The sequence below is a fragment of the Papio anubis genome, chromosome 1 (assembly GCF_008728515.1).
Source record: "Papio anubis isolate 15944 chromosome 1, Panubis1.0, whole genome shotgun sequence".
NCBI classification, from domain to species: domain Eukaryota; kingdom Metazoa; phylum Chordata; class Mammalia; order Primates; family Cercopithecidae; genus Papio; species Papio anubis.
In genome coordinates, this window is record NC_044976.1 from 174985926 (window position 1) to 175001586 (window position 15661).

The 15661-nt window shown below is 36.8% G+C and overlaps 1 protein-coding gene across 1 annotated transcript in view; it reads right to left on the minus strand.

Annotated features, from left to right (window-relative positions):
• Positions 1-7758: 7758 nt before the first annotated feature.
• The window catches only part of PLA2G4A (phospholipase A2 group IVA), a 148768-nt gene continuing 140865 nt past the window's right edge, over positions 7759-15661 (minus strand). Inside the window, exon 18 of the mRNA XM_009191475.4 lies at positions 7759-8361. Within this exon, the coding sequence (XP_009189739.3) occupies positions 8230-8361 (132 nt within the window). The 3' untranslated portion in view covers positions 7759-8229. The remainder of the gene's footprint in view (positions 8362-15661) is intronic.

Here is a 15661-nt window from a genome sequence, read left to right on the forward strand (position 1 = left end):
GAGAGGGGAGGGAATTCATGATAAATGAAATAGGTAGAAACTAGATAGCAGTAGGCTACGTATGTCTCTTTAGAGTTTTGACTATTTTCCTGCAGTGAATGAAGAGCCATTAAGAGCTTTTGAGCAGGTAAATGACAATGCAATTTGCATTTTTGAAAGGAGACTCTGATAACAATATAGGGGCCAAATTGGAGGTTGATGAAACTTGCTTCAGTCTTCAGAGAGACCTGTAAGAACAGTCTTCTAGACTCCTGTACTCCATTCAACCTAGAATTTATTCTACTGTGGCTTCTGTTGGGAAGTTGTTCATTTTTCTAGTTTTCTTCCCCTATGTTTAATATAATTATGTGGTTGTTCCATTAACCTCATCTCATCATGATTTTTTGGAGCTGTTGAACATCATCACTTTTTCCTGTTATGCTTTAGTGTTTAGTATAGCATTGCAAGTACATGTAACACAAATGCTAATAACTAAACCAGGAACTAACTGAATGAGAACTTAGCTGATGAAAGTCAGAAACCAGGACTGGGATGAGTTTGCAATTTCCTCTGAAAGTATCAAGCATAATGATGTCACTGAATAGAGACACAGTGGTTAGAGCACACTTAAGAGCTAAGGGTCATGCTTAACTCTGCAGAGGGAAGCTTGAAATTTCACTAAAGAAATAATATTTCAACTAGATCTAGAAGAACAAACCAGAAGAGAAAAATAACACAAAGGAATTGTGAAAGGGCACAATGCAATGAATGATCAGAGCATGATGAGAGGCATAGCTGAAGTTTAGGGTGAGTGAGGAAGGGATGAAAGGAAATCAGACTAAAAGTAGACTAGGCAATGGATGTGAAGGGCCTTGTAAGCCATGGTATGTTTAAACATACTATATGTTAACCATGGTTTGTTCATAGTGTTTTCCATATGTTTACCATCGTGTTTGTATTCACTCAGCATAGAGTAAGAGGAAATTAGCTAACACTAAAACACTAGGGGAAAGGGATTATTAAAAACTGTTTGTTTGCAGCAGGCAATATATTCAAGAGGTTTAGACAATAATTTACATAATGAGTTTTAGCACAGCAATAGTTGAGTCTTCCCTAAAATATTTCCCTCTCCAACTAGTTATCCAATTTAAAATATCACCATAGGTTTATTATCATATGTTAGCAAAATTCCTCATCTAAAATAGAAACAGAGCCATGGCTTATATACTCTAAATAGTAAAGTACCATGAAACCATCTAAATGTGCCCCTACTACTCACCTAGTAAATGAATACCCGGAATTCATCTCCTGTGAATATGTGAATAACCACAGTGATAAAAATTTATTTGTATCACGGATTTTATTTCATACTTGAACAATCTCATTGGTAGTAACTTCTTCCTTATTTGGACTCACACAATATCTTACTCCTCTTCCACTAGATACCTAGTCATGGTTTTCTATTTCTGTCAATTCCAGTCAATTGGTATGACTTACCTGGAGCACTCAGCTGAGCAGGAATCTAAAACTACATCCAGATTCATCAATGAAAAAGAAATGATTCAGTTGCTGTATCTGCCAGGAATCTGGAATGGAAAGTGGCAACTTGCATGATATGTTTTTCATTCCAAGCTGAGACTATTTGAAGACAACTATAATAGCTCTACCATCTGTGCTGTGAAATTGTTCCCATATAAACACCTAATACAAAGCATAATCTTAATACAAGTCTTTTGAGTGGATTTAAGACATTGTTGCTAGCCCTCTAGGAGTCATTTTTTCTTGGACATTCTAGACAATACCTACCTTAAAATTTTAATGTTCTACATCTTCTTTCCCTCTTTACTATTGGTATGTTAAATTCTAGTACAGGGTTCTCCATTTGTTCCTGTTAAATTTCATCTGGTTAGATTTAGCTTGTTGCAACGTATTTTTAAATTACTTTCCAAAATACTTTGAGGTTTTAAGAGTTCTTGAACATAATGTATGTCAGTGGATTGATGCCAAACAAATCCTAAAGTAATATTAAAATGCATTGAAGAATATAGAATCCACAACAAGAAGGTAATAAGCTCACTCCAGGAGAGAAATCACCTGTCTCCTAAATCCTATTTGAATTTTTACATATGTTTTAATACTCAGCCTAAAAGCCAATTCTCCGTGAAAACTTCCCGTAATTATCCCATTTTTAATGACTCAGTTTGTAAACTCTTTGAAACAAGAATCAAGCTTCATGTATTTTGGTATCTGTCTAAGGTCAGGTTCTATAGAAAGAGACTGAGATAAAAGTTCTCACGTAATACGTTGAAGGAGTGTGGGATGATGAACCTGATGAGGAGAGAAGAAAGATAACACAAAGAGAACACCTCGACAAAGAAATGAGTTTAGTTGAACTCATCTCAGCCTGATCCCAGGGAAAACTTTTGAGCATGAAAATCATCACAGAATTATCCTTACTTGTAATAAATACACATTACAGGCATCAGAGCTCTTTGTAGCCCCTCATCAGTGAGTCATTGGTTGCAGGTTTCCTCAGGAGGAAGTCAAAACCAACCAAGCATATCTCATCAGCTGAGAACAATTCTCAGAATAAGAATGCAGCTGTAGACTTTTAGCAGCCAATACTCACAGCAGCTTGGAGATGAGTGAGCAGGAAGAGGGAATCTGGACAGAGCAAGAGCAGTACCTGCTACAGTTTCTTCAGAATCAAGCGTGGCATCTTACACATATAAGACACAATAGATGCTTACTGATCTGTAGTGTTTAGAGAATTCAACCAAAAATGCAATTTTCCTATTCACCACATTTGTATTACTGGCTATTGCTTGTTTTGCTCTTATGCTTATACAGCAAAAGGTGGCATTAAATAATTGGAATTTTAATTTGGTATTATGGTATAGGAGAAATATAAAAACCATTAGGAAGTCACAAAACTCTAACCCTGAAACTATTTGGTGAAGGCAGTTCTATGGAGTTTTTAGCTGATTATTTATTTTATTTACTTGTTTTTATTGAATGTATAAATAGCAGGATTTGCATTGATCAGCTGCAGAAAAGAGTTAAAGAATATGGATATGAAATGGGAGCCGCTGATGTAAACTCCTTTGCTTTGTTCAGAGAATCCTCCAACTGAAATTTTGTTGCAAATTTTAAGTAATTTTTAACAATATGAAACACTGTGGAACTTACAGAAAAGTTGCAAATGTGATAGGAGAGATGTTTTTCTTCTCTGAGCCATTTAGGAGTAAGTTACTAACATGAAGTTCAATCGCCCTGAGTAGTTTAATGTGTGCTTACTACAGATAAGGATAATCTGCTACATATCTACAACATAAGCATCAAATCAGGATATTAACATTGATACATTACTATGACCAACTCTTCAGAGCCCATTCGTATTTCACCAGTTGTTATGCTGGCATCTTTTATCTGGCAATAAAACAATTGGTGAAACATAAATGGAAGAATTCAGTTCAGAATCACATGTTGCTTTCAGTTGTCATGTTTCTTTAGTCTTCTTCAGTCTAGAACATCCTGTCTTTCCTTGACTTGCCTAGTCTTTACAATTTTGAAGATGACAGATAGCTGCACTTGACATTTCTTGCAATTTGAGTTTGCCTGACACTTCTTCGTGATTAGATTCAGGTGCTGCATCTATGGCAGGATGATCACAGAAGCGATGCTACGTTCTCATTGCATTCTACCAGGTGGAGCAGTTTCGGTTTGCCTCAGTTTTGAGAACACCAATTTTGATTACTTAGTCTGCCAGGTTTCTCTACTAGAAAGTTACTTTTGTCCATTTGTAATTAAGTATTTTATAAGAGGAAGTAATTTGAGATTATGTAAATATCTGGTTCCTTATTAATCTATTTATTTACATCAAATGGGGTCATTGTTTCCTATATTATTCAATGAATTAATCTGTTGCTAACATTATTCATTTGAATGTTTAATTTTTCTCAAAAAGAGCCAGTAGGTGTCCCTTCAGGCTGGCTTATGTGTCTTTCTAATATGCCCTTATCATTCTTTGAGCACTTCTGTTCTGTGGCAAAGTAAAATGGTCTAGCATCATTTTATACTTGTTCTGTCCCAGACCGAGAATCAGCCACTTCTTTGAGGATCCTAGGTTTCTGTTTTTATATAATGGGATTTGAAAGCCAATTTCTATGTACCAGGTGTGCTCATTGCCATTGGGAGTATCACTGCTCCCATATCCTCTCAATGACAGACCTACAGTGGGTGTACACACATCCACTTTCATGTCTATTTATTCTATATATCTCTACTTATACTAAAACCCATGAATTCATACTAATACCTCCTACTTCAAGCTAACACCACACAAACCTTCTGTTTTTCTTCATTTTCATATTTGTAACTCCATTCCAGTGAGAAAACTGGCACCCGTTTTATTATATTTCATATATTTAATTACTTGATCAGTTCCCCCATGTGTAAGCAAGCTGCACTGTCCGTGCCACCCCTTCCTCTGTATGGATGCCCTCCCGACTCAGGTTTTGGTGTCTGACTTTGTTTCCCCATTGATTCCCGTGGCTTTGGGATTTAATTGTTTAAGGAGATAAAGAGAAGGGGAAAGGAAAAAGAAAGAGGAACTACTGTTGAAACTTTTATAAAGTGTTTTCCATGTTAGAACAAAGATATTTATGAAAACTTTAAAATTGTATACTTCAGAGGAAATGAAATTAGATATATAAATACACACACCAAGCTTTTATTTTGTTGCTTTCATTGCTTATCAAAAAAAAAAAAAAAAAAAAAAAAACCCTGAAAGTTTACAGCTTGTACATGGATGAGGTAAAGTAGCAGCCCTGTCATGGGCGTGAACAATGAACAAACTAGAATGCTTGTGCTTGCGTGAAAAAGGCAAAGAGCCAAGCCGAAATTACTAGGGCATGTTGACAATTTCGGGGAAGACTAAGGGGACATCTTACTTGTCAGTCATTCTTTGGAACAAAGAAATAATGAAAAAGTAAATATACAGATTTAACTGGCCATCCAGTGTGTTTTTATAAAATCAGAATTCTAGTAAATTCATAAATGAACAAATGGCAAAGCTGAATTAGATGAAAAGCCTCTGTTATTGTAGTTAAGAAACTAAAAGCATGTGAACAAAGGGAAAGCAAGTGTCCTAGTTGGTCTCAGCTTTATAATGACTGTCACTCAAGTGTTCATCTAATTTGTTTCTAGAGGGCACCATAGACGGTGACATACAGGCCATAGGGTCAAGGGCATAGGGACCTGGTTCATAATTTAGTCATCTTGGACATATTTCTTAAACTTCTCTGGTCTTGTTTCTTTACAAGGTATTTGGAAGGATAAATCAAATACAAACAATATTGCCAAGGTTTGAACAAATAAGAGAAAATTAATTGTACACCTCCCACTCTGCCTTAGGCACATTTATCCTTTCTCTGTTTCCAGAATATGCTTGGTGCTCTACCTCAGGGAACTTTGATTTGTTATTTCCTCTGCTGGCAACACTCTTCCATTGGATAGCCACAGGTCTTGCTCCCTCAGCTCTTCACCTCTTTGCTATGATGTCACCTTCATATTATGGCCTTCCCCATCGGGGGAACCCACCCCTGATAGTTATCATGGGTTCTCTTCTATTTCCCTAAGCATCAGCTGGTCTGAGAAATAAAGGGAAAGAGTACAAGAGCGAGAAATTTTAAAGCTGGGTGTCTAGGGGAGACATCACATGTCGGCAGGTTCTGTGATGCCCCTGAGCTGTAAAACCAGCAAGTTTTTATTAGCGATTTTCAAAACAGAGAGGGAGCATACGAATAGGGTGTGGGTCACAGAGATCACATACTTCACAAGGTAATAAAAGCAAAGCAAATGGAGGCAGGGCGAGATCACAGGACCACAGGATGGGGCTAAATTAAAATTACTCATGAAGTTTCGGACATGAATTGTCATTGATAACGTTGTATCAGGAGATAGGGTTTGAGAGCAGACAACCAGTCTGACCAAAATTTATTAGGCAGGAATCTCCTCCTCCTAATAAGCCTGGGAGCTCTACAGGAGACCAGGGCTTATTTCATCCCTTTGCTTTTGACCATAAAAGGCAGCCACCCCCAAAGCAGCCATTTTGGAGGCCTACCCCCAGGGGCCATTCTCTTTCTCAGGGATGTTCCTTGCTGAGTAAAAGAATTCAGTGATATTTCTCCTATTTGCTTTTGAAAGAAGAGAAATATGGCTCCATTTCACCCGGTTCACCGGCAGTCAGAGTTTAAGGTTATCTCCCTTGTTCCCTGAACATTGCTGTTATCCTGCTCTTTTTCCAAGGTACCTAGATTTCATATTGTTCAAACACACATGCTCTACAAACAATTTGTGTAGTTAACACAATCATCACAGGGTCCCATGGCGACATACATCCTCCTCAGCTTACGAAGATGGCGGGATTAAGAGATTAAAGTAAAGATAGGCATAGGAAATCACAAGGGTATTGATTGGGGAAGTGGTAAGTGTCCATGAAATCTTCACAATTTATGTTCTTCTGCCATGGCTTCAGTCAGTCCCTCTGTTCAAGGTCCCTGACTTCCTGCAACACTTCCCCAGGACCCCATGTAAAATTACACACCTCTAACACTTCCCATCTCCTCTTTTTCCTGCTTTAATTTTCTTCTTAGCACTCATCACTCTCTTAACATTCTACATACGTCTTTGTCATGCTTATCATCTTTGGTCATCTCCACCAGAATGCAAGGTCCTTAGGCAGGCACTTTGGTCACTTTTTTCCACTGTTGTGCCCCCAGATCCTGAGATCCTGCAACATGCCTGACAGCGTGCAGTAGGCGCTCATTTGCCATAGGCATAAATCAGTGAACAATAGAATGAATGTTCAAGGCTTCCCTTTATTGTTTTTTGTTTTTCCTCATAGGCAGAAATGGGAAAGGTGAGAGGATAAAAAGAAAAATGAATAAAGAGCTTAAAGAAAGATAATTCAAGGAAAGAAGAATGGCAGAGAGTTAAGCAGAGGAAGACCTTAGCTTTGGAACATTCTGAACCAGAACAGTTCAGCTGCAACTGCAGCCACAGTTGTGTCATACAGTGTTCCCAAGACAGGTCTTGCAGATGCAAAAGGCAGGCCACTTATTAAGCTTGATTCAGCCCTTACCACTTTTTTGGATTATTCTCTGAGGTCAACTACACTGGTTGTTGGATAAGCAGTCCAGGATAATATTAGCCAAGTGAAGTGTTACATTAGAAGTGGTATATTTCTTCTACTTAATGAATAAACACATACCACTTTCTGAAAAGAATTATATATTCATCTTTTCAGAAAAACATCCATGATTTAAAATTAAAAGTTTCGGCCAGGCACAGTGGCTCACGCCTGTAATCCCAGCACTTTCGAAGGCTGAGGCAGGCAGATCACGGGGTCAGGAGTTCGAGACCAGCCTGGCCAACATGGTGAAACCCCGTCTCTACTAAAAATATAAAAATTGGCTGGGTGTGGTGGCGGACACCTGTAGTCCCAGCTACTTGGGAAGCTGAAGCAGGAGAATCATTTGAACCCAGGAGGAGGGGTTGCAGTGAGTCAAGATCACGCCACTGCACTCCAGCCTGGACGACAGAGTGAGACTCCGTCTCACAGAAAAATTAATTAAATTAAATTAAATTAAAAGTTTCACACTTGAGTTTAGGATGAACACCTTTTGCATTTGAAAGCAGTGAATATGAGAATCTTTCATAGCAATAGTCCAATATCTCATTAAAAAAATAACAACTCAGTTATCTCATGCTTATTTGTATATTTATGTATTTATTTCAGGTATGTATATATATGCATATATAAATAAAAATAGTGTTGTCTCATGGGATGAATAAATCTAGTCAGTGAATAACATTCATACATAATGGGAAGTCTTATTGAGATTGAACTGTTAAATAGTTTAAAAGAAAAAACCATTTTTAAAAAGAACACACATAAGAAAGTTGGTGAGAAATGTTTAAAAATACTGTATATATCCCTACATTTGTGTCAGGAAGTTCATACTGACTGAAAATGTAGCTAAGTATATCCTTACATAATCAACATCGTTTGTCAACCTAACTAACATATAATAGTATTATTCTCATGCAGCTCAGTCACTGCAACTTTGAGTATCAGCCAGTCTCTCATGATCAGTACGACTATCTGTACTGTACTTTTAAATCCAGTTGTCATGGAATTGCAAACTGCCTCAGCATCAGAAACTACTGCCTTTTCCAGTACATGAACTATGCTTTGGGTTTACTTAGAAACTCCTTGTTGAAAAATTTTCTTGCCTCAACATTACTAAGGGAAACAGAGCAACGAGATGGATTCTGTCTTCTATATTCGATGCTTTCAACCATGGCTTCTTTTATCACCTGTAAATAGAGACGGAAGTTGTATAATTAGTGCTGCTATGAACTCATTTATACATTTTTTATTAAAACAAAAATCTAATGAATCTTTTTATTAGGGTATTTTTGGCATATATGAATAGAAATCTATGAGTCATGCATATACATTTAAATTCAACATCCCACCACTGCTGTCTTGTTAAGCTTATATTCAGCTACTGTTCCTTCCCTTACCAGTGAAAGAAGGATCCTGGAAATGTTCTAGATTTTGTGCTGATAAATTTGGGAATAAAATGGTAGCATGGTAAAGTTATGTTGGTTCTACTCTTTGCCAAAAGGGTTGGATAACAGGGAAGAAACAAGTAATTACTAAATCTATAATTTATGTTCTTTATAATTAGTGGGCAAGTAGAAATGAAAGACCACCAGGAAAGTAAAAGCTTTTCCTAGTGGAGGAAGAAGGCATTGCTGGATAATTGCCTGCCTTCCCCAACTGAACCAACAGTTATAAAACATGAGACTGCTGTATCTAGGAAATGCCATGCTCTGTGATTTCATTGGTGAAAATGAATTACTACTTTTTATTCAGCGTACATATATCCAATATATATTCTTTACATATACCCATGTTAATGGTAACCAGAATAAAACACAGGAAGCTACAACGTCTCAGAATTGCTATTTCAATTGTGATACACTGGTTTTGGTATGAAGTTAAAACCTAGTTAGAATCTGGGGAAAGAAGAGAACATTCAAAATTTGGTAGATGCAGTTATTGAAGAGCAATGGAAATGGACTTTGGAAGAAGGCCTGAATAGTACATCTTGTCTCTGCTCCTGCTTCAGAACCTTGTTAAAATTAGGAAGACTCCATTCCCCAGGACAGTCCTCATTTCATCTCGATGACCAATGAGGTAGATGTTTCTGGACACCAGGGAACAGAGGCAAGTCACAGAGTTATTCCACAGTTCCCTTTATTCTCTACCTTAGGGATTGTTAAGCAACATTAAGGTACAGTCCATGGGCTTTTCAGCCCCCTGCCACAGGTAGGAATACTTGGCAAGTCCGAGCAGTTTAGGACGCTATGGCCTCCTCCCACTCACAACTGCTGTGGCCCACTTGGCCTTGGCTCAGAGGGATTCTCCCATTACCACGTGCAAGCTCACTGGGCAAGCACGGCTCATTGCCTGAGGAGATCGTGTTTGCATCACTTCAACATGTGAGATCTAAATGGTGCAAACATGCAGTAATTTTTCTGTGACTTTATGTCACAGACACCCAACAAGCAAGGCTCTCTATTCTCTAATAGTAACTTTAAACAAGCAGTCAGACTTTGGAAAAAGGGAGCTATCACAGGAATGTGATTCTTGTATATGCCTTACTTTAAAATGTAATATATGTAATTATCTTCTGGGGAAATGGGCTCAAATATGAATGAGTCTGTTAAGGAAAACTGATATTTGCTGATCCTACTTTTCTTATGAATAGGGAAACATGATTCTGTGATGACAAAAGATGCTTCAGACCTGTGAAGGAGACTTGGACCAAAGGCCACGAGGCACAAACACTTCTTGGCTGTCTGAGATGGAGGGGAATTAGTCTAAATACTTGAGCCTGTTTTTTGCTTCTTTAAAATGGAAATAATGTACCAATTTGGGGTTTTGTGGGATCATTTCTATAAATGGAGAATTTCTATAAAATTGGAGATCATTTCTATAAAGTGTTTTGCACAATACCTGGTACATAAACATTTTACAACAGCTATTATGCTTGTTATTTCTAAACTGACACTATGTGATGAAAATTGGGAACTCTAAATTAGAAGTGAAGCTATAAAGTTCATAAGAAATAAACACACCAGGTATATAACCATGAATGAGCTTATTATATTGTGTAAGTCAGCAAATTGTTCCTGCTATTCAAAGTGTCCTACTACATCTTCTTTTAAAAATCCCCCTGCCTTTCTAGAGATCTATATCAGCAAATTTATCAATTGGTTTCTCCTCACAGCAATCCATGAAACATCAACCCTCACTGCATAAAAGTGTCCAAATAAAATAAAAACCAACCATTTGCTTTCTAAACTCCTAAAAAGCTCTAAAATAAAAAAGACCATAGAAAAAATTAAACCAACAATGACTGCTGCTATCAATTCCTTCATAATAAATTCTTGAGCATCAAAAAATCAGCAATATCAACATCAGGAACTAGTGTATTTCTCGTAATTGGACCTCAGCTCGTGTGCCGAGTGAGCAAGCCATTCTGATAAAGGAAAACGAACACTTCCAACTCTGAAAATCCCAAATTAGAATGTGCAAGTTGAACCACTAGGTGGCATATTCACACCATGAAACCATTAACTAGGTGTTTCAGATTACTGCGGAAAACACCGTTCTTGGAAGTTCCAGTTCTGTGATAGAAAAAAACCAAGCCCAGCACTAAATCAGTTACTAAATTCAAACCTTTTGGCATCCTACATGATACAACTACACATATCCAAAAAGGCATTGTATTAAATTTAAACCTTTGTTTTTATTATTATACAAGAAGCCATTTTAAATGGTGTTTGTATCTCTTTCATTCTTCCCTGAAATTCATTGCGATTCCAAATCCTTCTCTTCAGTGTTATCCCAGCAAAAACCCTCATATCTCAACCTTCTCCATCCCCACCACCTATCCCATGTCATCTTTCACTTGTGCCATTCCATAGCCTCCTATTGTTGAACCAGATCTCTTAAATCTGTGTTAATGAAAGCAGAGAATAAGAAAAACAAGCACGTAAAATGTGATCTTCCCTTCCACATAAGAAACAAATTTGTAGAGGTGAGATTATAAGCAATCTACAAACAAATGTTGAGTCATCACAATAGAAAATAAAAAATAAGCCCAAGAGAGAAAGTTACAGTGTATTTTGTTAGAGAAGTAAAAATTACAAATATAGGAGAACACGAGAATATATTTAGGTGTACATTACTGTGAACTTGCTGGATAATGCCTGCCTTTTCAATAAGAACTGAAATGTCAGGAAGGCAGAAAGTTCATCAGGCTTGTCTTTTTTTTTTTTTTTTTTTAAATACCAGCACTTAGAACATGGAAGGTACATAATAAATATTTGCAAAATTAATAAATACACAGCAGGTGCTCACTAGAGGTTGACTGACACAGGCCAGCACTCAGTTCAGAGGGACAATGAGACCAGTTGAGTTAAAGGAAAGGCAGGGATTTTAAGTGGAGCAGAAGACCAGGCATTCTCTGTAGAAGAATAATCATATGAAAAGGCTGAGGATGGGAGGCTGTGGCATGCGTCACAGACATCTGGGAATTGGCTGGCCCTGCTAGAATGAAGGCTGTGTTTGGGGAACACTAAGAAATAAGGCTGCCTGAGAGACAGGTGGTTCAAAAGGAAGGAATGAAAGAGAAAAGACACGCAGCCTCATCTCAACTCCCCCACATCATCGTGATTTCCAGCAACCTGCCTAAGTAATCCATGACTCAGTTTTCTAACTTACAAATTAAAACTCCACCTCACAGGCTAGTCTTGAGTGTTAAATATTTGACGGAAAATATTTGGCTTATATGAAGCACTCAAAACTTTTAATTGTTCTTTCCATGCTGTACCCCTAGTTCCTGAAACAGTTTCTGGCACGCTAAATAATAAATATGTGTTGAATTAATAAATAAATGAGACAGAAAGAGATTATAGGCAGCATTAAAGGTAGATGAGTTATGGACTAATATATTAGGCAATAATACATAATAGTAAGCTTATAAATTATATTTAAAAGATAAGAACCTTGACTTGTACCTATACACCCTTATCAAGATGAAGAAATATCAATAAATTAAGAAATAAGTACCAATATTTCTGGATATGGATGTATCCTCATTTTAATTAACATTTAATGTTTAGCACTTTGTAAAATTATTTAAGAAAGAAAAAAGCTCATTATTTTGCATCATTGGCATATGCTGAATAAACTGACACATAAATGGTTCTAAGACCATGCCTATCAAATGAATAATTTGAATAAGTGAGACTGGGAAACCATATATTTTCCTGTGACAGCAAATTAACAGGTCCTAGAAAAGAAATCTCGGAGGACATATTCCCTCCAGATCAAAGTGGTGGTTTAACAGTAGATAGAGTATGTAGCCATACTACGTGGGTAGGCATGTACTATATACAAATTCCCCACGGTTGGGAACTGCCTCCCTCCAACCAACAGCACCTTGTATCCTGACACGTGCTACCCACAGTAAGTCAATGACATATTAAACACCCATCATGAAAATTGTACTGTATATTTACTTTAGGTGTCAGGCATTGTGATCAGTATGTCTAGAGAATACAAAGTAAATAAAGCAAGTCACTGGTTTTAATTAAAAGCCAAAAACTATGAACAATAATAATTATATTAGCTGCTGCAGTTTACTATTTCATGCCAAGCCCTTAAGTTATATTATTTTACTTAACCCCCACCTCGATCCTACATGATATATACCATCGTTTCCCTTTACAAAATAGGAAAGCAAAATTTAGAAAGGTTAACCAATACGCCCAATGTCACCCAGCCAAGAGGCAGCAGAGCAAGGATATGAATACCCAATTTGGTCAGACTCCAATGTCTCTGCATCCCGTCCCTGCCCCGCCACCATCACATGTCTACCAGTGTAAGTCACTATACATTAAGTTTTTGAAGGAAAAAAAAAATGAAATACTACTGTAATTGTACAAGTATCGAGACAATGTTCAGTGAAAAGGAATTTGGGAGGATTGAGTAAGAGCAGAAACCTGATGCTATGAGAAACCCAGGCTGCTGTCATGACGTGAGCAGAAACAGAGCAGAAGTCCTCTAAAGATAAACTAAAATTTAGCTTTGGCGAAGCAGGCCAGCTAGGATCTCTTGATAAAATGAAGCAATAGGAGGGTGCAGCTGGCTGACACAGCATGGCCTCTTCGGAGGAAAAATTGAGGTCAGAGTGAATTGAAGAGGAAATGTTGCCCTAAGCCACAGTGGTCACAGTTGCAAAGTTGAAAACTTGTCTATGAAATTGGCAAAGAAGTGACTTTGCATTGTAAGAGTTTATATTCGCAATGTCCATCCACTCTTTACAAAGAACTCTGATGGTCTATGGCAGTAAACATATGCCGTGTTGCTGAAGTGTGAATCGGTCTCCTACTCTATTCAAATGGTGTGGGAATGAGAGAGTTAGCTAACTCAGCAGAGTTTTGTTGCTCTTTAAGTACCATCATTTACAAAGTTGTGATTCTGATAAAAATGTGTTTTCTTAAAGTGGAGAAGAAGGGAGTCACACTAAGGAAGAGATAAAATGTCAGTGAAAACTGAAAATTTTATCTGTTTATGAAACGTGCGCGCGCGCACACACACACACACACACACACACACACAAAGAGGAATTACTTGAACATGAGTCTCAATGTTCATGTAATTCTGGAAAAAGCCTACCTTCATTTGTTCATTCAGAAAATATTTACTTACTGCCTAAGCTGGCATTACCTGTACAAACTTGTCTATGTTGTTAATCTGGGGCATTTGCAAAGGTCTTTGGGTGTAATCCCCATGGACCTTCAAAGGTACAAGATAAGGACGTGTATAGGTAAGGTTCCCATTTATTAAGCAGCTTCTGTAATCATGCATCACCCAATTAAGCATTCACTACTACAATTATTATAGATCCTACCACACCTGTTTCAGAGAAGAGGAAGGGGAGGCTCAAAAAGTGTAAGCAGCTTATTCAAAGTCACATTTATGACATTTAAAGATGATATAATGCCCATGACATTGTCTACACGTGCTGTGCCAGAAACAGTAGTAGAAGCAATTACAAACTACTTAATTCTCAGAACTGAAGGACTTGGAGATATAGAAAAGATTGCCCTTTATGGCTAATGCTTTTAGCGTCAAGTGTAAAAAATATTTCCCTGGGTCAAAGCCATAAAGATACTCCCCTATGTTGTATTCTAGAAACTTGGTTTACTTTTCTACTCAGATCTACAGGCTATCTGGAATTGGCTTCGTTGATAATGTGAAAGAGGTCAATTTAGTTTTTTCCTTTGTGAATAATCATCTGATCACTTTTTTTCTTATAGATAGTCACAATTTATTTAAGGATGATTTTATTTAGTGCTACTGTCTGTCCTTGGACAATGTCATGTTTTCTTAATTATGTTACCTTTCTGTCTTTCTATTTGGTAAAGCAAGTCTTCTAACTTTGCTTTCCTTCTTCAAGATGAGTTAGCCTACTTTGGTCCTTTTCACTTTCATATTTTTTTAATGAATTTATCAATCTTCTTACAAAAATCTGACAGTATTGTTACTAAAAATGCAGGGGAAATGGGGACTTACTGGTTAGTGGGTGCAAAGTTTTAGATTGGGAGGATGTAAAACGTTCTGGAGATAGATGGTGGGGATGGTTGCACAATAATGCAATGCACTTAATGCCACTAAAGTGTACACTTAAAAATGGTTAAAATGGTAAATTTTATGTTTTGTATATTTTGTCACAATAAAATGTGAAAACGGATGTTTAAAACTGCTAAATTAAAGGCTTGTGAAGAATCAACATTTGATGAGGTGTGTAAGTCAGGACAGTTGTTCTGGGATTCAGTCTATTTTTGTTCAGGTGCTAACTTTTACATCTATGTATCAAATGAACTACTTTGAAGAATGTTTGTAAAATATATAAATAAAACTATATCATTCCTTATTGCAAATTGTTTAGCAGACTTTATATAAATTAGAACAGCAAGACAAATGTACTTGGTTAAGATACACATATGTATATGTATATCTATTCCAAAGTCCAACACGACATTTGTATATTCCTACAATCTGTTTTTTCCATTTGAGAAAGACTTATCAAATTTAATACATTTCATCCCAAGGAATGTCTAGTTTTGAGTTTATTGGGTCAAACTGGAAAAATAGGGTGACTGTGATATTAACTCTTACCTTTCTTTTATTAGCATGAGGTTTTATAAAATGCAACTAACTCTATTTTGAGAATTTCTGTTCATTCCCTACAAATCATAGATTAAACATTTTTCTCTTAACCTTTCAATTTTTGCTATCACCATAGAGATAATGTATCACGTGGCTTTCAGATGTCCACTGCTTGAAGTATTTTTTCTAAAAAGGAAACAAATCTATGGAGAAAATGACATATGCTATACATTTTGATAAGCATTTTTAGATGAATTATCATCTATTTGTAAATGAAAGCTGAAAAGAATTTTATAGTTGTAAGAATCAAAGCTTATTGGGGGAAATTTTACACATTTACAAAAATTAAAGATACTGATT